Source organism: Penicillium malachiteum (genome assembly GCF_028827825.1).
Source record: "Penicillium malachiteum strain IBT 17515 chromosome Unknown utg000002l:1.0-8849297.0:1.0-8852440.0, whole genome shotgun sequence".
Classification (NCBI taxonomy): domain Eukaryota; kingdom Fungi; phylum Ascomycota; class Eurotiomycetes; order Eurotiales; family Aspergillaceae; genus Penicillium; species Penicillium malachiteum.
In genome coordinates this window covers 8,611,968-8,632,891 of record NW_026643095.1, presented here as the reverse complement: position 1 = coordinate 8,632,891, position 20,924 = coordinate 8,611,968, and the positions used below count along the sequence as shown (strand labels likewise).

At 47.2% G+C, this 20,924-nt stretch overlaps 9 protein-coding genes across 9 annotated transcripts; 6 read left to right on the top strand and 3 right to left on the bottom strand.

The window, feature by feature from the left end:
* Positions 1 to 154: 154 nt before the first annotated feature.
* On the top strand, positions 155 to 1,620 carry N7483_006231 (uncharacterized protein; the record flags this gene model as incomplete). The annotated part of the gene is made up of 4 exons (XM_057089668.1): positions 155 to 272; positions 335 to 457; positions 515 to 644; positions 693 to 1,620. The coding sequence occupies 4 exons, from the start codon at positions 155 to 157 to the stop codon at positions 1,618 to 1,620; spliced, it is 1,299 nt and encodes a 432-aa protein (XP_056949497.1).
* A 93-nt stretch (positions 1,621 to 1,713) lies between these two features.
* Positions 1,714 to 3,521, bottom strand: N7483_006230 (rRNA (cytosine-C5-)-methyltransferase RCM1; the record flags this gene model as incomplete). The annotated part of the gene is made up of 2 exons (XM_057089667.1): positions 1,714 to 3,246; positions 3,324 to 3,521. The coding sequence occupies 2 exons, from the start codon at positions 3,519 to 3,521 to the stop codon at positions 1,714 to 1,716; spliced, it is 1,731 nt and encodes a 576-aa protein (XP_056949496.1).
* A 518-nt stretch (positions 3,522 to 4,039) lies between these two features.
* N7483_006229 (GNAT family N-acetyltransferase) lies at positions 4,040 to 4,696 on the top strand (the record flags this gene model as incomplete). Its single annotated transcript, XM_057089666.1, has 1 exon — positions 4,040 to 4,696. The coding sequence occupies one exon, from the start codon at positions 4,040 to 4,042 to the stop codon at positions 4,694 to 4,696; it is 657 nt and encodes a 218-aa protein (XP_056949495.1).
* Positions 4,697 to 5,452: 756 nt separating this feature from the next.
* cym1 (pitrilysin family metalloprotease cym1) lies at positions 5,453 to 8,640 on the top strand (the record flags this gene model as incomplete). The annotated part of the gene is made up of 2 exons (XM_057089665.1): positions 5,453 to 5,826; positions 5,892 to 8,640. 2 exons carry the CDS (start codon positions 5,453 to 5,455, stop codon positions 8,638 to 8,640), a joined length of 3,123 nt encoding a protein of 1,040 aa, XP_056949494.1.
* A 931-nt stretch (positions 8,641 to 9,571) lies between these two features.
* On the top strand, positions 9,572 to 10,537 carry N7483_006227 (class II aldolase/adducin family protein; the record flags this gene model as incomplete). Its single annotated transcript, XM_057089664.1, has 2 exons — positions 9,572 to 9,851; positions 9,918 to 10,537. 2 exons carry the CDS (start codon positions 9,572 to 9,574, stop codon positions 10,535 to 10,537), a joined length of 900 nt encoding a protein of 299 aa, XP_056949493.1.
* Positions 10,538 to 12,133: 1,596 nt separating this feature from the next.
* N7483_006226 (putative PB1 domain protein) lies at positions 12,134 to 14,018 on the bottom strand (the record flags this gene model as incomplete). The annotated part of the gene is made up of 5 exons (XM_057089663.1): positions 12,134 to 12,160; positions 12,216 to 13,358; positions 13,412 to 13,747; positions 13,803 to 13,952; positions 14,004 to 14,018. 5 exons carry the CDS (start codon positions 14,016 to 14,018, stop codon positions 12,134 to 12,136), a joined length of 1,671 nt encoding a protein of 556 aa, XP_056949492.1.
* A 3,805-nt stretch (positions 14,019 to 17,823) lies between these two features.
* Positions 17,824 to 18,408, top strand: N7483_006225 (cupin domain-containing protein; the record flags this gene model as incomplete). The annotated part of the gene is made up of 1 exon (XM_057089662.1): positions 17,824 to 18,408. The coding sequence occupies one exon, from the start codon at positions 17,824 to 17,826 to the stop codon at positions 18,406 to 18,408; it is 585 nt and encodes a 194-aa protein (XP_056949491.1).
* A 217-nt stretch (positions 18,409 to 18,625) lies between these two features.
* Positions 18,626 to 19,026, bottom strand: N7483_006224 (uncharacterized protein; the record flags this gene model as incomplete). Its single annotated transcript, XM_057089661.1, has 2 exons — positions 18,626 to 18,706; positions 18,760 to 19,026. 2 exons carry the CDS (start codon positions 19,024 to 19,026, stop codon positions 18,626 to 18,628), a joined length of 348 nt encoding a protein of 115 aa, XP_056949490.1.
* Positions 19,027 to 19,312: 286 nt separating this feature from the next.
* N7483_006223 (uncharacterized protein) lies at positions 19,313 to 20,897 on the top strand (the record flags this gene model as incomplete). Its single annotated transcript, XM_057089660.1, has 4 exons — positions 19,313 to 19,702; positions 19,763 to 20,346; positions 20,401 to 20,516; positions 20,566 to 20,897. The coding sequence occupies 4 exons, from the start codon at positions 19,313 to 19,315 to the stop codon at positions 20,895 to 20,897; spliced, it is 1,422 nt and encodes a 473-aa protein (XP_056949489.1).
* Positions 20,898 to 20,924: the final 27 nt, after the last annotated feature.

The following is a 20,924-nucleotide window of genomic DNA, read 5'->3' as shown; positions in this document are numbered from 1 at the left end:
TGAGACTGAGTATTAAACTATCAAGTGAAAATTGGACAAATAGACAACCTTGGAAATAGAAGAATGCTATAACTGTAAACATCATAAGCTCATACTAGAGTGGAGTCACGTATCTCCCGATCGGCGGAGCTTCTCAAGGTTGCACCTTTCAACCATGGCCGACGCGTCCGACTCTGCGCGCAAGTCCTGCACTTTGCCGCCCGAGAAAGTCTTCTCTATTCAGATTGGTTCAGATCTATTTCGTCTCTCGGGAGCTTCAATTGCCTCAGATGGTGGGTGAATGCTTGACCCTACATGGGATATAGCCTGGTCGCAAAGCTGACCCGTTCACCAGCACCCTCTTACTTCTCGCGCTTCTTCGAGGAGCAGCTGCGCGTCTCTGATCCCTCCAATATTCGTACCCTCTACATCGACCGCGACCCAGAAACTTTCAAAGAGATCGCAAGACACCTTCAAGGTGACCGAGAGAAGCTGCCCCGTGACAATTCCAGATACGGGGACTAATGCGTAGCAGGTTATCATGTTCGACCTCGAGATGGAGCGCAGTTTGTCAAGCTATTCGCGGATGCTCAATTCTATACCTGTGAGACCATCTCAGCTCTCGTCCATTGGTTTACAGAACTGGTACTGACTGACCAAAAACAGTACCCCGATTGATGTCCCAACTGTTCGAATCTGAGATCTTCATCCAGATCGGCGACCGTCACTTCCAAATCCCACGCGATATATTCTCTGGCCCCTGGAGACTCCCCCAATTTCTTCACTCTCGGATTCGGTGCTTTCTTTGCCTCCCCTACAGAAGTCTTCCCAGGTCTCGACCGTATAGGACTCCTGCGTCCCCCGGCCATCACACCCCCAGGTGTCCCCAATCGATCGGCGGAGGTCTTCGCAGAACTCCTACACCTTCTACACGGCTACCCATTACATATTCGAAACGCAGAACACCGCACCGAGCTCCTACGAGACTGTCGATATTTCCACCTCCGAGGCTTAGAGCAGCGATTAATACCACATCACATAAGCGCCAACCCTTTCAACCAACGCTCTGAGATAACCATCCAACTTGAAGATGTTCGACCATCAGGCATTCAAGTCTTCCAAAACTCCCTGAATCCCACAATGATTAGCGGATTGGTAACATATGCTCGTCCCTTTGTGGACGATAACCCCTTTGATCTGATGCTGGAAATCGTCGGAGATTCAACAATCATCAGCCGTGCGGGACAACGAGCAGATTTCATTGGGACAACTAAGTCTCGTATGGCGAGTCTGGTGCAGGTCATTGCGAAGAAATTAAATTCGCCCGATATCAAAATTGGCGCACTTCCACTCAAGGTCCGTTGGGGACGAGAGACTGATATAGTAATTGATGGAGAACGCGATCCACTGAGAATCGCGAATTTACTGGCTAATGCTGAAATTGATAATGAGGAACCTCCGGCCAAACGGCAGCGCACGGATGGATCAGATGAAGGGCCTTGGGTGGTTCGCAAAGGACACTGGCGCTTGCTTGTGCACCAGGCGGATCCCAATGGTCCATGCGAGGTTATGATGGGAGCTGTAAAGTTGGATCTATGCACCCATCCACGAATTCGCAATCGAGATAGAGATTTTCTCTAAGCTAAAATGAAGTTACGATCTCGGGCTACCATTTCATACCATTCTGTGTGCGCATTATATGGAGTATTGGCGTATAATTGGTTCTTATTTGATTTAATCAGAGAAGCCTTCCCAGTCATCATCTTCCTCCTCCTCATCCTCCTCCTCTTGTTCGTCATCTTGAACATCCGCCTGTTTGTCTTTGGACTTGGTTTCAGTTACTTCAGACGCAAGTCGGGGGTCACGAACGAATCCAGCAACAAAGAATCCGCCTAGTCCTTCAGCATCGCCAGACCAACAGCGCACACAAGCATCGAGATCTTCCTCTGAAAGGTCATCTACTGAGACTGAGCTAGATTCGATCTCAGCTTTGGTCTCTGGATCCCGATCGCGCCGGACTCCACGATGTGTCCACTTGCGCATTCCCTCCGGTTGCTCATCGCGCCGCAGAAGTCGCCAGCCGCCCTCTTTAGCGACATCAGAGGCCAGGATCCGTTGCACGACAGACTCATTCTCAATCAAATGGATAGAACAGGTGCTGTAAGTGACATGCGTCGCATGAGGGAAACTCAAGGCATGTTCCACAATGCGCGTTTGAAGATTTGACAGCTTGACCAGCCGTTCTTGGTCAACTTCACCAGTGGGGATATCATTTTCATCCGCTGGATCAGACGAGGGTTTAACGTCGCTAGGTTTTCCTTTCGAGCGCTGCTCGCCGGCTTCGTCGGCCTCATTTGCCTGACGCTTCCGCTTCTTACCCTGGGTATTGGGAGCGTATGATGTCGCAGCTTTGGGCAATGTGAACTCTGGAACATCGTCACGGCCAATGATTCCACTTCCCGAGCAACTCGGATCCAAGAGAAGACCTGTCACTTGCTCAAATCTCTCGTCCGTGGGATCGAGGGCTAGAAAGTCTTGACCGGGTAACACTGTGACGGTCTGATCCGCGCCGGCCAAGGAAACCATTTTTTGTAATGTCTTGGATCGTACTCTAGAAGCATCCATGCAGAATACCTGTTTCATTTGTCTCTTGTGATGCTTTTGCTGCTTTGCAAGCAGAGATGCCAGATGAGTGGTCTTATTTCCTGGAGCCGCGCAACCATCCACCAAATCACCCTGCCAGGCGTCCTCGGGCCCACGGTCGCCTAACAGGAGATAAGCAGGGAAACAAGATGCCTTGTCCTGCAAAATAATCTCTCCATTCTTGTATGCGGCGGAAGATGTGAAATCCGCGCCATATGGTACGGCTACCAGATCTGGGATATGAGGATCCAGATACAGCAACTGCCGAGCAGTACGGTCATCCCCTTCTGGCGCCAATTCCGCCAATGAGTCGACACGACGATAAGAAGCAAAAGTCGTTTTCATCTGGTCTTCCAGAGAAGACCTGATGTTGTTCACACGCACCCAGCGCGGGTAAACGAAGCCATCAGATCCATCCGCCTCTCGTTTTTCCCGCAAGACCGCAGTCTTGAACTGTTCAACCGATGCACATCCACGACGCACGCGGGACTTCGTGAACTCCGCCTTTAATCGAACCTTGTGTCTCTCAACAGCTTGTCGGAGGGGGTGTGCCGTTGGGGCCGAGATGCCCTTTTTCGCAATCAGGTGGTCATGGACGAGAAGAAGCGCAAGGAGAGGTGATAGCTAAAGGAGACAAAAATCAATCAAGCTGGTCAGTCAGCAAATATATTTTGGCGTCACGCCCGGTTTACAATTCGTACCTTGCGCTCCAAATTTAGTAAATCAGACCGGTCAATGATCTCGGCGAGAACGCGATCCCATTTCGATGTCTCGATGATCAGGGCGTAGATCTGTGCTGGTGTGGCGCGCAAATTTCGAGCACTGTAGATACGCGATTTGAAGGAGCCGCCTGAAGCTGGCTCGGTCAGAATATTGACCGCATCAAAGTAGAGAGACATTAGAGCGGTCGTTGTTGATCATGATCTTTTGCAGCGAGAATTTCGCTGATATGATGCTGTTTGCTCTGTTTGTACCAGGGCTTTCACGAATCAAAAAGCTCTATAGTTGGGCGGTGTATCCAAAATTCAGGCCTGAGGCACAATGTGCTTGATAGAGATTCAGATCGACAGATCGTTCATTGATAGATATATCCAAGTTGTAATAATCTTGTGAAAATCCTTTTTTTGTGATGCATAGTCATGATAACACTCTCAGGCTTGCAGGTGAGATTCAAGTTGGATATGCTGCTATCAATGTCTAGGTCCATATCCGAGTGCTCGGCGGGCATTATTTACATACAACTTGAAGATAAGCACTCCGTCCCCACAAACTAATCCTGCGCATCTCTCTACTACTCCCCAGCCTTCTGCCAGTGGGCTATTACTAGTACGTTCACACGTTACTCTGGATCACCAAATTTGAGCTGGGTTCATAAAAATTTGTCAGCCTGCCACATTGCCATCACTCGTCACCTACAATGGCACCGAACACCGTCTTCGGAGTATCAATCCAACCACCTCCTGGGAAGGAGGCAAACCTAGTACTCCCAAATCAAGAAACCATCAACCCACCAGTCTTCAATGATGCAATGATTGTGCGCACACGTGTCTTCATTGATGAACAGAAGTGCTCCCCAGAAGGCGAGATAGATAGTGACGATGCACGAAGTTGGCAATGGGTTCTGTACTCAGACTCAGACCCGAAAACACCAGTTGCGGTGATTCGACTTGTTCCACCTCCACAACTACCGCATGAGCTTCTTACACATCCGGATACTACAACAGAGAATCTGCCGCAATATGACTGGGATCACGAGCCCTGTATCAAACTAACGCGCGTGGCTGTGGTACCCGAATACCGAGGAAAAGGACTCGGGCGTGTGCTAGTCGATACGGCGCTTGCTTGGGCCGCTGAAAATGCGGAGGAGATTGATAAAGCAGCGGCTGAATTGGCAGCTGATACTAAAGAGGCACAGCCCAAGAAATGGGATGGATTGGTCCTTGTTCATGCTCAGGTAGATGTGGAGAAGATGTATTCTGGAATGGGGTTTAAAACAGACGAATCACTGGGAAGATGGGACGAGGAGGGCATTGATCATGTGGGCATGTTCCGACGATTGGTACTGAAGAAATGAACTCGAGCTTTACTTCGAATATGAAGAACCGAGGCTATAACTTCTAGTTTAACCTTGGAATTACTTGATTATAGATAGTATGTACGAAGAATTGAACTCGAAGTTAGAGGGCCAAGCTATAGCTTCAACTCATCAATTATCAATCAATGCGTCGGTTGAACTCAAGATGAAATCACGGACTCGTAAAGCTTTCATCTTCGAATCTTGAGCTTATTTCAAACCTGAAGTATTAGCTTCAGAAACATGAGATATCTTCACCTGGGCATTGCCCTTTCTTATCTAAAATTAAGTTATCAGCTCTAAAAGGACCTGCAAAAATAGACAGCTATTGTACAAAAAAATCCAAACCTCTCGTGATAATACTACTGAGATTCAACTTGAAGTCGTCATGGACGTAGTATCGTTGGGGAGTGATACTTGAAAAGGTTGTCCCATCTTTAATTATACTAAGAATAAGTAAAGCAGAGAACCAAGTGAGCCAGAATTTTTACTTGCAGCGTCAATTCGAACGATGAAAACCTATTTAAAATACACAATATCTTCTCGCACTTGGAAAACTTGATACCCTTCCTAATTGGGAAAGACCCTGTGATTAACTAAGCACAACACGTGATATCCGCGTCTCCGATCTTTTGTATAATCGAACTGGCATCCGTGATCTCCTAAGCTTAAGCACTTTTCAATTCAAAATCTCAAACCAAAAGAGCACTGGGAACTTGAGGTGATATTTCATCTCCTTAAAGTTCAAGTGTTATCATGTTGCGCTCATCCATGGGCCTGGGCAGGGCCCGGCCAGCATTGCGCCAACCACTCTCTAACTCCGGTCGGCTCAGCTCTGCCGTCCGCATTGCTCGCACTACATCAAGACTCAATTCTACAGTAACCAATTTAGAAAGCTTCCCTGCGATCGGCGAGAAGCTACATGGGTTCACTGTGCGCGAGAAGAAGCATGTCCCCGAGCTACATCTTACCGCGGTGCGGTTGACTCATGACAAGACCGATGCCGATTATCTTCATGTGGCAAGAGATGACAAGAACAATGTCTTCGGTATTGGATTCAAGACCAACCCACAAGATGCGACCGGTGTGCCTCATATTCTCGAGCACACCACGTTATGTGGCAGTGAAAAGTAAGCAGCATATTCATGGTTTTGTGCATCAATTTGGATGCTAACCAAAATCTTCAAACTTTTAGATACCCTATTCGTGACCCCTTCTTCAAGATGCTTCCGCGATCACTATCCAACTTTATGAATGCCTTCACCTCTTCCGACCACACTACCTACCCCTTCGCTACAACCAACCCTCAAGATTTCCAGAACCTGTTGTCCGTGTATCTCGATGCGACATTGCACCCCCTGCTTAAGGAGGACGACTTCCGTCAAGAAGGATGGAGATTGGGCCCAGAGGATCCCCAGGCTCTTCTGGCCACACCGGAGCAGAAGGCTAAATTGGAGGATATTGTATTCAAAGGTGTTGTGTACAACGAGATGAAGGGTCAGATGTCGGATGCCAACTACCTTTACTACATTCGATTCAAGGAAAGCATCTTCCCTGCTATCCACAACTCGGGCGGCGACCCCGAGTATATCACAGACTTGACTCACAAGCAGTTGTATGACTTTTCGAAGCGCAACTACCACCCAAGTAATGCCAAGATCTTGACTTACGGTGATATGCCTCTGGGCAAGCACCTTGAGCAAATTGGACCTGTTCTTGAAGGATTTGAGCTGGGTCAAGCTGATACTGATGTCAAGCTACCTATGGATCTGAACAAGTCGGTTAATGTCACCGTCTCTGGTCCGATCGACACATTCTCCAGCGAGGATAAGCAGCACAAAACCTCTACTTCATGGTACATGGGTGACTCCACTGACACTGTGGAGACATTCTCTGTTGGTATTGTCTCATCTTTGCTTCTGGATGGCTACGGTTCACCTATGTACCGCGCCCTCATCGAAAGTGGCCTGGGTTCATCTTTCACACCAAATACTGGGTTGGACTCCTCTGGCAAGGTGCCCATCTTTTCGGTTGGTGTCACTGGTGTGGGTGAGGCTGAGTCATCCACTGTCAAGCAGGTGATCCAGAATGCATTCAAGGCGTCTGTCGATGCTGGTTTCAGTGATGAGAAGGTGCAAGGATTCCTTCACCAGCTGGAGCTTGCTCTGCGTCACAAGACCGCCAACTTCGGTATTGGAGTTATGGAGAAGACAATTTCCTCCTGGTTTAATGGCTCCAACCCAATGAAGGAGCTTGCTTGGAATGATGTCATTGAGGAATTCAAGAGGAGATACTCGCAGCCTCGATACCTCGAGTCCCTTGTTGAGAAGTATCTTCTCAATGATCGTTGCATGACCTTCACCATGGTTGGCTCTCCGACATTCAACAAGGAATTGGATGAGAAAGAGGTCGTGCGCAAAGAGCAGAAGCTTGCCAAGCTTATTGAGCAACATGGTTCTGTTGAGGAAGCAGTTTCTAAGCTCAGTGAGGAGGAGCTGCAGCTTCTCAAGGTGCAAGAGGCTGCCCACAATGCAGACTTGAGCTGTCTTCCATCCCTTCGCGTCAAGGATATTTCCCGTGAAAAGGAACGCAAGCCCGTGCGCGAGTCCAAGGTCGATGATGTTGATGTTGTCTGGCGTGAAGCCCCTACCAATGGATTGACTTACTTCCAGGCCGTCAACACATTTGAGGAGCTTCCTAGTGAGCTTCGCTTGCTGATGCCTCTGTTTAACGACTGTATCATGCGACTGGGCACAGCGAACCGCTCCATGGAAGAATGGGAGGACCTCATCAAGTTGAAGACCGGAGGTATCTCTACCTCTAACTTCCTTGTCTCATCCGCGACCCACTTGGATCAGTTCAAGGAAGGTCTGAACTTTTCTGGATATGCTATCGACAAGAACATCCCCGAAATGCTGAATATGCTTTCGACCCTCGTGACAGAGACAGATTTCTCCAGCCCTTCGGCACCGGCTATGATCCAGGAGTTGTTGCGATTGACCACAAATGGAGCAATTGATTCCGTTGCTGGAACTGGCCATCGCTTTGCTGTCAACGCCGCCGCCGCCAGCCTTTCCAAGAGCTTCTGGGTTCAGGAACAGCAATCTGGCTTGGATCAACTTCAAGCTACCGCCAACCTTCTGCGCGACGCAGAGTCATCTCCCGAGCGCCTCCAGGAGCTGATTGACAAGCTTCGTCTTATCCAGTCATTCGCAATCTCGAAGACCTCTAATCTTCGGGTCCGTATGGTCTGCGAGCCTGAGAGTGCCGCCCGGAATGAGTCTGTGCTGCAGAAGTGGATGGCAGGCTTGCCTCAAGTTCGCTCTCCGCAATCAACTGCCTCTACCCTTGGGTTCCAGGCATTTGACAAGGCATTCTATGATCTTCCATACAAGGTCTACTACTCTGGTCAGGCTACACAGACTGTGCCATTTGTCGACTCCTCTAGCGCTCCTCTCACCGTGCTCTCACAGCTTCTGACTCACAACTACTTGCATCCTGAAATCCGAGAGAAGGGTGGTGCATACGGTGCCGGAGCTAGCAACGGTCCTCTTAAGGGTGTTTTCACTTTCATGAGTTACCGTGATCCAAACCCCGCGAACACCCTCAAGGTCTTTGCTAATAGTGGTATCTTCGCTCGGGACCGTGCCTGGTCAGAGCGTGAGATTGAGGAGGCCAAGCTTGGTATCTTCCAGGGTCTGGACGCTCCGGTCAGTGTTGACGAAGAGGGATCCCGTTACTTCATGAGTGGTGTTACCCACGAAATGGACCAGCGCTGGAGAGAGCAGGTCCTGGACGTCACTGCCAAGGATGTGAATGCAGTTGCTGATCGATTCCTCGTGAATGGTTCTCGCAAGGCCACTTGTGTGCTCGGTGAGAAGAAAGACTGGGCTGGATGGGATGTGCGAAAGCTCTCGATGGGCCAACAAGAAGCCTCCGAGTAATCCTTCCTTCCTTCTTCTACCTGGCTAGCTGATATGTTCTAGCTGGTCAGGATCCAGGGATGTGTTTCCCTGTGTATTTTTATTTCGCCTAGTGCGAGCACCTATGCATTTACCTGTACATACCTGTATACTATATGATGAATCTCCGTTTTCTTTTTTGTTTTTCTTGTTCCCTTGCATTGACTTTATACACCACGCGCTACAAGATCTATACGTGCCTTTGTGCACTCGAGCTCCTCACATCTCCAACCAACTATCTCTATTGGTTGATGGATGTGGCATCCCTTGTCGGTTCCACTGACAGGGTGCAAGCGCAAGAACGATAGGAATGTGAGTCCTTCGAGACACACTCCCTACCTACGTTTATCGGAACCGTCCTGGACTTTTCAGCCTACGCAGGACGGACTAAAAATGTGAGGACAGAATCGGAATAGAAATCATAATGTCTATCTTAGATCTCAATACACTGCATACTACTACCTATCATCACTCTTCCGAGTACTCCGAGTCCTAATATCCGCTCTCCAATAGCCCGCTCATACCTTGAATTTACTACACGGCGACAACTATCCGTCGATTCTTACTCTGCGATTGATGAGATAATTTCTCCAAGATTTGAAACTTCCACTGGTAATCCGAGGCATTTCCGTGCTGTCTCTGAGGTTATCCACGACATTCTCTCAACGGGATATGACGTTCCGTTCACTACTTGGGCGTAGTAACCGATTCACGGAGGCTCATTGTCCGTTGTGGGGTACAGCGGGGCAGCTGTGGCGTTCTTGCATAGATCATGACCAAGAACCTGGTATAAAGCCTCGATGAGTTCCAATTTTCAAATTGAATTCAAGTTTCACTTAAAACTATTAAAAAAGACGATTCAAATCAATTGAAACTTTCCTGTTTTTTCTTGAATCACCAATTCCGATCGACCATGGCGACAACAACATCTACCGTGACCAGCAATGGGACGCTGGAAGTGAAACCAACAGAGCAGAAACCCCAAGGTCAAGACTCATTCTTTGATGATGTGCATTTTCTTGGAGATAAGGAAGGTCGTGTTGTGATCAGATCACCTCCCAAGTTCGAGAGCATAGAAGCCGAGCGAACATACCAAAAGCAACACTTGGCTGTTGCATTCCGAACATTTGCAAAGCAAGGATTCGACGAGGGAGTCGCAGGTCATATCTCTCTACGAGACCCTCTTAACCCAGGTGAGTTATAAAATACCCCCAAAAGTCAATCCTATATCACAAACCTCCACTAACCGATCTCTATAGAGCACTTCTGGATCAACCCACTTAGCATGCACTTTTCCATGATCCGAGTCTCAGATCTGGTTCTTGTCAACGAATCCGGCGAAGTTCTTCCAGAAGGAGCGCAGCACCCAATTAATGGGCCTGCATTCGCAATTCACAGCGAGATCCACAAAGCACGACCCGATTTAAACGCCGCCTGTCACGCCCACTCAGTATACGGCAAAGCATTTTCATGCTACGGACGACCCATCGAAATGTTATACCAAGATGCATTGCGCTTTTACAATGATCTCGCCGTGTACAATCGCTATGGCGGAACTGTTATCTCCACTGAAGAGGGAGCCCGTATCGCCAAGGCTCTGGGTCCGACATGCCGAAGTGTGATTCTACAGAATCATGGAATGATTACTTGTGGACGCACAGTGGATGAGGCTGCATTCTTGTTCATTGCACTTGATCGGTGCTGCCATGCGCAACTCCTTGCCAACGCTGCTACTGGACCTGGTTGGGAGAAGATTTTGATTAATAAGGAGGAGGCAGAGATGACGCATAAGAAGAGTGGAAATTCGAGTAAGATGTGGCTTGCATTCCAGCCTTACTATGATCAGATAGTTAAGGAGGACCCATTTGTTTTGGAGTGAGATTTATGTGTAGGTTATTATGTTTCAAGATTGAAGAGCATATGAGAAATTCAAGTTCAAGTTCCAGGTTATCATAATTTCATGTCTAGAGTTCCCTTTCCGCTTTTCGCTCATTCAAATGTTGTGTATAGCATCTGACATCTGGATCATGTCGTAGACTTTCCAATGGTCTCCACCGATTAGGCACCCGAATATTTGAATATTTGAATATCATTTCGGTCACTGATCACTCACTATGCTCAGATTAGATGCCCAAATCATATTTGCTTACGAAATCAATTAACTGCGTCAGGGTCGCTATCTTTTGCCGTATATGCACCCCCTCCAGCATCACGATTCACGCCTAAAAACTTCCCTATGACTACATCCAACCTGGGAACACTTTCTGTATCATAATATGGATTCTTTCACACGTGCTTAATCCAGCTTTCTATCATGGAAGCACGGAACACCGCTTCCATCTACAATCCCATCCCCCAAATTCCAGTTCTGGTACATCTTCGACCCCGTCCAAAACTGGACACCTTTTGTCCCTCAATCCGATACGAGTCCGACCAACTTCACAGACTCAGAGCAAAACGAAGCAGCTAATAAATCACATTTCGCTCTTTTGACATGGAATATCGATGCAACATCTGCTCGTACCGAAGAACGCGTTACTGATATTATTACGTATATCACAGGGCTGGACCAAATAGATATTATTTTCCTACAGGAAGTTTCCAAGCTAGCCCTTCAGCAAATTTTGAAAGACGACCGTGTTCGTGAAATGTGGCTATCAAGCGAATATGATAATACGGAGGGGGGCAGTCAATCCTTTATGACAATCACTTTGTTATCTAAGGCGCGCGCTTTGCATGTGGCCAAGGAACGGAAAATCCTACTATAGGGCCTATCTGGAGGGTCAAATTCCCTAGTCATTTCTCTAAAGACACCCTCTGCTGTGACATCTTTGTTCCTTCATATCAGAAGCCTCCATCTTCTATAAGATCTACCCCTATACGAATACGCCTAGTGAATGTCCACCTGGATTCTCTACCAATAAAACCTTCTCATCGACCACAACAGATCTCTATTGCTTCATCTCTCCTTCACAGTGCAGTACAGGGGCTAGTCGCAGGTGACTTTAACCCAGTCATTGATGAGGATATTGATCTTCTAGAGAAGAATGGGTTAGTGGATGCCTGGACATCCCTTCGCCCCGGAGAATCTGGTTTTACATGGGCAGTAGACGGAGAACAGCCATTCCCACCGAATAGGCTTGATAAAGTTGGCACTCTAGGACTACGATCTCGTGAGATCAAGACATTGGAACCAATGCGACTAAATGGACCTTCAGGGCCTTCGAGTTCAGAAGATTGTCCTATGTGGAGTGATCACCATGCTTTACTTTACTACTTCAGCCCGACCGACGAGTGAATATCCTCGTTTGAAGGGTTTGGATTCAAGCTGCTAAGCGAAAAAAAAGATCTTGAATCAAATCCACTCGTCATTCATGCACTATATGCTAAGATCAAGGGTATAAACAAAATCAAAAATTTTCCAAAAAGGAATTGTCCCAAATGCCAGAAAGAAATCGTTATCGTCATATTAGAATCAGGGCTTGCGTTCCTCAACCCAGACCTAGAAGTAGATTAGTCAAAAATCCTAAAACCACAGGAACAAAGGACGAGCTTACCTCCATCTTCCCCATCTCGCTTCCTTCACGTCGAGCAATATCTCGAGCTGAACTAAGCAGTAGATCAAGATCTTCTTGATCAACCATAGTAATCATATCACCATCATCTTGCACCCTGATCTTCAAAGGGTTGTGGAACCCGAATTTCTCTCTGATTTTAATTTCGAATTCACCGAACTCGATGGAAGGTCCGATCATGATGTATCGAATATCATCAGGCGCATGAACCTTTGTTCTGAATTTCAGAACTTCCGGTCGTCTTGAATTTGCATTTCTGGAATATCGGGCAGGAGAGCGTGTGCGCCGATTTTGTGATGAAGAGTCACCGCCCTCAGCTCCATTCTGACGTTTTTCCCCATTAAGAAATTGACTATCATGCTCTTCCTCTTCTTCATTGATAAGCTGAGGTGGTTGGTATCGGCTTCCTCGTCCATAACCTGAATTGTGTAGACTACGGGAATTGGAATGAAGGTCGCCATTTACAGGGGATTTGACAGGCGAGAACTCGGTTTCGCTGAGGTTTCTTCGATGGCCCTCCGCTTGAGGCCTAGTGCCCTGGTTTGCATCTTGTGTGAAGACGCGAAGATTCTGCTGACGAGATGACGGCCCACGAGGTTCCGATGCTGTTCTTGTTGTCCCTATTCGGGGATTTTCGGTGGATATCGGTGCAAGTGGCGCTGGTACGAGCGGTTGTGATGCTACAACCTCGGGGACACTAGGTCGCCGTTCCACACTAGCGCCTGGACGCTCGAGGTCCAATCGCGGAGGCCGAGAACTCCGTAGGGATGTTGTTCGGTGGTGAGTTTGGCTACTAGAACCAGCCCCAGTATTGGCTGATCGATCATCGGGTGGTGGTGTTGGTGGAAAAGCGGCACGGTTTATCGGTGGTTCTGATTGTTGACGAGTTCGACTGCTGAGATTCTTGTGAACTAGATTCGTGGCTGCATATGACATTCCATCTCGATCTTCAAATGCGGTCTTATCAATAACAATCGGCCTCCAGTTGTGTTCGATGCCGTGGTTTCGATCTGATTGAGCGACAAGACGGGATTTCCCTAGATAATCTTTGGCCTTGAGGTTCTTCACTTTGGCTGCATTGGGGCGATAGATGGTTCCGACAGGAATGGAGAACACCGTATATCCCTATTGGAGATGAGTAAAATGTTTCGTAGCTCTTAATGAAAAGGGGCACATACATCTGCGTTCTCGCGTATGGCATCATCGATAACATCATGGTCTTCTGTAACCTTTTCCTTGGCCGCAAACTGCAAGTCTTTCATTCCGGGATCCATTTGTTGAAGATAAACATAGCATAACCCACGATTGAACAGCACCTCACATGAGAATAGGCGGAACTTGAGCCCCAGCTGTTCATAATCAATAGATGTGTTTCCCCGAAGGTATAACAATGTGTCGTTGAAATTGGCCAATGCTTCCTCAAAGTCTCCTAGCAAGAAGTTGGAGACACCCTGTTGAAAGTAGGCGATGGCTAGATACCGGTCTAACCCAACTGCCCGTTGATAGCAATCGACCTATATACTGCATTAGCGTTTGTGCATCTATATGAATCGGTGGGAATGCACTTACCGCTCTGTCGTGTTCACCCAATGTTGCATAGATCACTCCACAATTAAACAGAATCTTGGAGGTATCGGCAATCTCACTGAACAAGCGCAGCGCCTGTTCAAACTCGTGGTTGTCATAAGCATCCAGGGCGGCAACCCATGTTTCAATTTCCTGCAGGTCATTAGCATTGGGTTACAATCTGACGCCCTCGGCACTCCTTACTTGTTTAAGCGACATCCTGCAGGTATATAATAAGGAGAGAAGCAGCAGGTGGATGTCACTTTCAAGTCAACAGTGATTGAGAGACTTGAATATAACTGAAGACTGTTTCCGCCTGGTCTACCAAAACGCGAATAGATCCAAGTTGTACACCGCTCATCCGCGGGGCGGAACAAAAGTCACTCAAATTGGCGGGGGATTCCAATTCCACAGTTCCCAATTAAGGACCCTCCCAAGTATTATTATATGATCCTGGACCCAATTCGCGCAAGATCCTGATACGATAAGTGGTGAAGCTTTCAATGATGCCAAGACCAATCAACCCAGGATTGTTCGATGAGGGGACGTGCAAGACGGGTTGATTGCGGGTCACGGCACTAATCGGAATTCCTGAGGGGTTGCGATAGAGCGCAAATCTTCTTGTCGTAAGGGGAATCACCGGGGGGTTTGGATACGCGAGTGGTAATCTATGCAAGGTGAATGATCCCAGATAGAATTGAGGAAATGATCAGTCGTAAAAAAAGAAAATGTATTTATAGAATCACGCGATGCCACTATACTTTCCAAGTCCGGTGGCTGGCCGAACCGAACACCAGCGTAAAGGAGTGAGATGATGGTGTGGTTTTTTTTCCTTTCTCCACGTCCGATCACGGTGGTTTAAGTTGGAGAACCCAAGTTGTGAACGCCGCTAAGTGGGTATCCCAAGAACCTGGAAGCGCCCCATGAGGCGTATAGGGCAGAACGTGGGACAGGGGACGTGGAGACCGAGGGAAAAGGGAAAAGAGAAAAGGAACTCGGTTGGAAAGCAGACGCAGAGAAGCGACAAGATCAGCAAGAAACAGAAAAAAATGAAAATCACACAAGGAACCTGCAGAGGGGGGCTGCACCGAGGGGCAGGGACACCTAACACACGGCTTACTGGAACGGCTAGCCAGCCCGAATGGAAGCGCCGAGGAGTGATGGGACAAAAATAACTTGCGTTTTTTGCGTTGCACCTGCAGGAAATTTATGCACGATTGGATCAATCATATTTCAAAGTTCCCAATTTCCTGGCAGACGTCTTTTGAGTGGATAGATTTTTTGTCCCGTCGTTTCGTCGCTTCTTTTCTTTCTTGGGTTCCATGCATACTTGATATGGGTCAAATTATTGAATTCCCAGTCAGCTTAGTTCGTATGGGACTACATGATGTCCACTGTGGAGCAAGGAAATAAACACCACTCATGTCATTTCTCTCAATTTCTTGCTCCCCAGCCTCCAGGTTTTCCAACATAATGGGTAAACCTCATGACCCCTGTTACACAACCGGGTATCCGAATGGGCACCCATTGGGGAACAATATTGGCTCTCATTCAACTCGTGTTTATGATTGGTGATGCAGATCCAATTGTCATTTCCACTTTCCCAGGTGGGGGGAAAGTAAGCTGTGGGACCGGTCCCATCACAAGGGAACGACGTTTAGAGTGACAGGGTTGGTGGTTGGTTCCAGCGAACGGGCCGCGAGGATCCATGCCCTCCCCGATTTACCGTGCGGGGACCGGAAGAATGAGGCCAGATCGGCCATAATCTGTGCTTCTGAAGTGGATAGTGCGCCGTAGGGCCACGCTATTGGTTCCGACCCACTTGATGTCCTAGCCACGGCGCTTCGAGGTCTTTATTTAGTGACGACTTTCCACGATCTGCGGAGATTTCACAGATTTTGATTCAGTTCTCGCTTCCAGCATGCCTTTTTAGGGAAGGACCGACAGCCACAAAGAAGCAAGCGATAACGGATGGACTGGGATTGGAACTAGCAGGGGTAAAGCTAAGAAAAAGTTGAAGCTGTTGGAAGCTTTGTTGGTCAGCTGATCTCTACCCAGAGTGTCGGGTCCATGAGACAGTATGAACTACATCTATGGATTATGTATGTGAATAGGTAGAAGTACCTAGGTACTTTGTAATTTATCGCTGATTATTACTTTATTAATAGTACTTTATTTAGAATATCACTCTATTATCTTATTAAATCATGATGTATGTGCTGATTACTCTAACGAGAATGGATTGAAAGAACTAAAAAAATAACCTCATAACAGTGGCCGTGAGTCGACTTCAAGATTTGCAATCTTAGAGTCTAGCCAATTGACTGCTTATTATTAAGTTACGGCCACATTTATCTGATAAACCAAAATTCATCTGATAAAGTAAAATTCGTCTTATGAACAAGGCTCCATCCATCTGCTTTAAGTTACGCTGCCGGGTACGCTTCAGGGCTATCTACATCAGTACTACTCCGTACTAGTAGTGCTTTTGAACTTATAAATCACTGATCATTAGTCTATTATTAAATTATTACTACTCCATTCCAACCTTGGAATGTCATCTTATTAAAACCATGATTTTTGTGCTGAAGGCCTTGGCATGATCTACTATGACCACTTCAAGTTCATACTCCGTCCTATTTTTATGCTAACCTTGGAAGATAAGTTTAGAATTTGTACTAAGATTCTAAGAATAGTTTCATATGAGCCATTTGATGTTGACCGGCACATCATGATGCATGTGCCCAGGTGTGATAGCAAAACCTTGGAACAATTGAACCTTGGAACAATTGAACCCTGGAAATATGACATCCTTGTCTCCGAGTCGCTTACTATACCTAGCCTTGGAGGGTATAATGGTTAGCTCTTAATGGCCCAAGAATTGCCACTGCGGTGGACTCTGCACCTTTGTTTTATCAGGATGCAGTTCAATGAAACGGCCCAGTGACCCCAGCACTGGTATGAGCCGGTATTGTTTTTGTCTGAAGCTTCTTCCAAGGTTTTGGTCTGAATTATGCTATTGTCCTATTATCCCATTGCCTCATATCTAGCTTTGTTTATGCAAACACCTACGTTATGGTACGAATATGACTCGGAAATATGCAAGGATGAAGCATTTGAAACTTGGAAGTTGCGATAGTAATAAAATATCCTTGAAAGTGCGTTGATTCCTAGAAACCCTCACCTACTCTCTATTCAGAATTCGATTCTTCATACTGAATTATTTTCCGGATTGACAACCATTGGTCCCAATATGCAAGCTATCCATATGTACTACTACCTGACCCCTCCTTGTCATCGGAAGCAAGGGTGCATTAGCACGTTTTACTAGTTTAGCTCATTCTCCTGAAGAATCTGGACTGCATATTCTTCAATGCGGGAAGACAGATCCCACTCAAGACAAAATTTCGACCAAAAAATAACGGATATTGATTTTTGCCCCTCGAATTTAAAAAATTAAGAAGACTGGGGTCTAATGGCATGTACATAGGGTAGCTTAATTGCCAGCCCTGTAGTGCATAGCATGATGGTAACGTGACCCGTGGACCTAGGTAGATTGTCGATGCTTACTGCTAGTACAAGAGCCCTTCCAAGGTTATCGAACAATTGATGTTTGCAGGGTCCTTTATGATAGCACTTCACTAGCAGTATTCCAACCCATATGTGGTACTAGTATAGTGAAGCATGGATGGATGTTTCCTGGCTGATTGACCTGGAATGATATCTCCAACTTCCAAAGCGAGTAAATTGACATAGTATTTGACCCCTGACGTCTTGCAGAAAATTGAATCACAAATCTTGTGATTGATTTCCAGATTTGACATTAAGCCGACCGTAAATGCCGGCGTCCGGTCTCCGCATGGTTGGACTGTTCCCCCACAGCCGATGTGGCCAAAAGTGGTCCCGAGTGAGGGGAATCTCGAATCATATAGATTAGACATAACCGCATCACATCAGACCACTATAATCATTATCCTCCCAATAAACCCATTTTGAATCAAGCAGTACCAAAATCAATCTCATCATGGCCGAAAAACCACCCAAGACCTTTCGCTCGCTCAACCGGTTTATCACCACACACAATGCCGCAGGCGAAGCAATCTTCTCCGATACGCTCTCAGAGACTATGCCAGTCCAGTCTATGGCGGATGGTGCCGATTTCAGTCTGGCATATACATCCTCTCATTTCCCAGCTCAGTTAAACGATGATGCCGACATCAAAGAATACAACGATTATCTCACCAGTCCTCCTGGCATCACCATCTCCTCTGGTAACGTGTGCAGAATTGTCGACATACAACCTGGTGCTCTGAGTCCGATGCATCGCACTGTCTCCCTGGACTATGGTGTTGTGCTTGAGGGTGAGGTCGAGCTTGTTCTGGATTCGGGCGAGACGAGAGTATTGAAACGGGGTGATGTCGCTGTACAGCGGGGTACAAATCATGCCTGGCGAAACGTTACTCCTGATATTGTGGATCCAAGCACGGGCGTTAAGACACCTCAATGGGCGCGGATGCTGTATGTCCTTTCTCCAGCACAGGAGATGTTCATTGGGGATAAGAAGTTGGGAGAGGTGGTCGACGGAATTGGAGTCCGGGCCAGCACCTAATGTACATAACCACTGGCAGATAGATGGGAACATATAGTTGGAAAATAGATTCAATTTCCTCTATGCGAAATAAAGAAACATGTTCACTTAAATGAAAAGACTGGGTAATATATGTGATCATGATGAAACTCCAATTTGTAAAATAAAGAAAGAAGAAAAAAATGATGTTACTTTCATGTGAAATGACTTGAATATAAACACAGCAAATTGATCCGAACTACCACTCTCCTCCAACTTCATAGTGGAAGATCTTATCGTTGATCCTTCCCCCAGTAAACCTCCAAAGTCGAGAAGTGCTCTAGAGAGCCCGTTAGTGATTTCCTGCATCTTCAAGCAGATAATAATACATACCGCGTTGAGCCAGACTCCATGCAGCATAGATTGGATGAAAATGTACTCCGGCACACTCGTACCAGCTGCGCGCTCATTGTAATCGAGACTTCGGTTCACAGGACGGTATGCAGGCATGCGACGATGATGAGTGGGCCAGTCGACAGGTTGCGATGGACTTGAAGCGCCAGAAGGGGCGGGAGGTTGTTCTTCGCCGCTGTGGTGTACCTCATAATCGGCTAGCACCGACAGCGAGGTGGTAGTGGTGGTAGTAGTAGTACGCGACATGATGGAGTTGTATGAAGAAAGAATCAAGCCCAGCATACTGGGATTCGCCGCATATCAAGCACCGAGAGTGATGAAGTGTGATGTTGCACTCCGCGTCGCGCCCACGCCCGCATTCTCCCCCACATCCCGAATCATGGAGCAAGCCCGGGATTTAGGAGCTGAGCTCCGATACGGGAATGCGGAGGAGGCTTGGAGGTAGAGTGAGCATATTATTTCATCGCTGGAACTTCTGCTTTCGTTTCGGTCGAGTTTTCAATTTTTGTCCATTATTGCGATTATTGCCACCATGGACTTCTCCCGTATACAGACGGCCAGTATTGATGGCCGCACCCAGAACACGCGATATCGTCAAGCCCAATTCCATTGTCTTCAATCTGCCCTCGTTGAGCATGTCGCAGAAATCCAAGATGCTATTCGCGCCGATTCCGGTCATTCGCAGCAGGAAGTTCGAGCAGAGATCGTGTTGGCCCTTCAGGAAATCAGGACACACTATGGATCACTGAGTCTGTCGAAGGATTTGGAAGTCGAATACCAGATCTCGCAGGGGAAAGATAACCTTGATGGCGCACGAGGTGCAGGTATTGTCTACATCGTGCCATGTCTTCACACCTTGTTCTTCTCTGTTGTATCTGCCCTGGCTGCAGCACTTGCTGCAGGAAACTGCATTGTTCTCGAGGTAAGCAACTTATTATTTTACTACTAGGACGGGCATTTAGAGCTAACGCAAAAAATACAGCTCCCACAAACAACTATGACTTTGCCAGGTCGTCTTCGTCAAATACTCACAGATGCCCTGGACCGCGACACTTTCGCTGTTACAACTCAACGACCCGATAGCTCCTTTCTGAGCAAGGCACTACTAGTCATACAGAATGATTCTGAGACATTGAACGGTCTCATCTCACCTGCAACCTCTAGAACAGTAGCGGTTGTGGATCGCACTGCCAGTGTTTCTGATGCTGCAGAAGCCCTCGTGACCGCGCGTTTTGCACTGGGAGGACGGTCTCCCTACTCCCCAGATGTTGTACTCGTGAATGAATTTGTGATGAAGCCTTTCGTAGAGGCAGTTATCCAGCATGCATCAAAATATCTTGCGGGTGAGAATGGAGAGGCTCGTCAAACCACTGGTTCATCTCGACGATCGGCATTATTAGACTCGATCCACAAGGAGCGGAATGCCCGGGTTTTGGTTTCTGGGAGCAACTGGGGTGTTGTTGAAGTTCAAGATCGAAACTCAGCTCTTCTTCAAAAGAAGATTGATGAGAAAGTGTTGCTGGTCCACTCAGTCACCAGCTTGGATGATGCGATTGATATCAACTTGTATGTCCCAATTTCCTGGATAGTTATCTGGATACGCTTGGCTAACAAAACTAGCAACCAAACACTAGCAGCAACCTATGCCTTCGCAGCGCCAAGCTCAGCCAAGTATTTGACTCAGTTCATTGACGCTAATATCTCATGGGTGAACCATGTACCAGCCCACATGCTAAGTATGGAACAGCGATTGAACACGTCAGAGCCTCAGCTAACTGAATATAGTTGGCCCCGCAATTCCTCGAAACAAAGCATACAATACGGCCACACGTTATGCGACAACACAATTTCAGCTGCCAAGGCCACAATTGATTACCTCTCCAGCAGCGGCAGTTGCGACGCAAACCATTCTTAGCAGTGTTAACACTCTCAAATCTGACGCACTGTGGCGTGAATCGATTGCTCCATTGCCGTCGACTAATCAGCGACCAGGACATAAGATTGGATTCTTTGAGCAGGGTATCATTACTGGTGGATTGATTACCCTGGGATCGGTCATAGCCACAGTGTCTACATTGGGTTATTATACCTGGGTGTTTGTGCGGATGAGAGGATAGCTTACACTGTATACGTAGAGCCTTTGT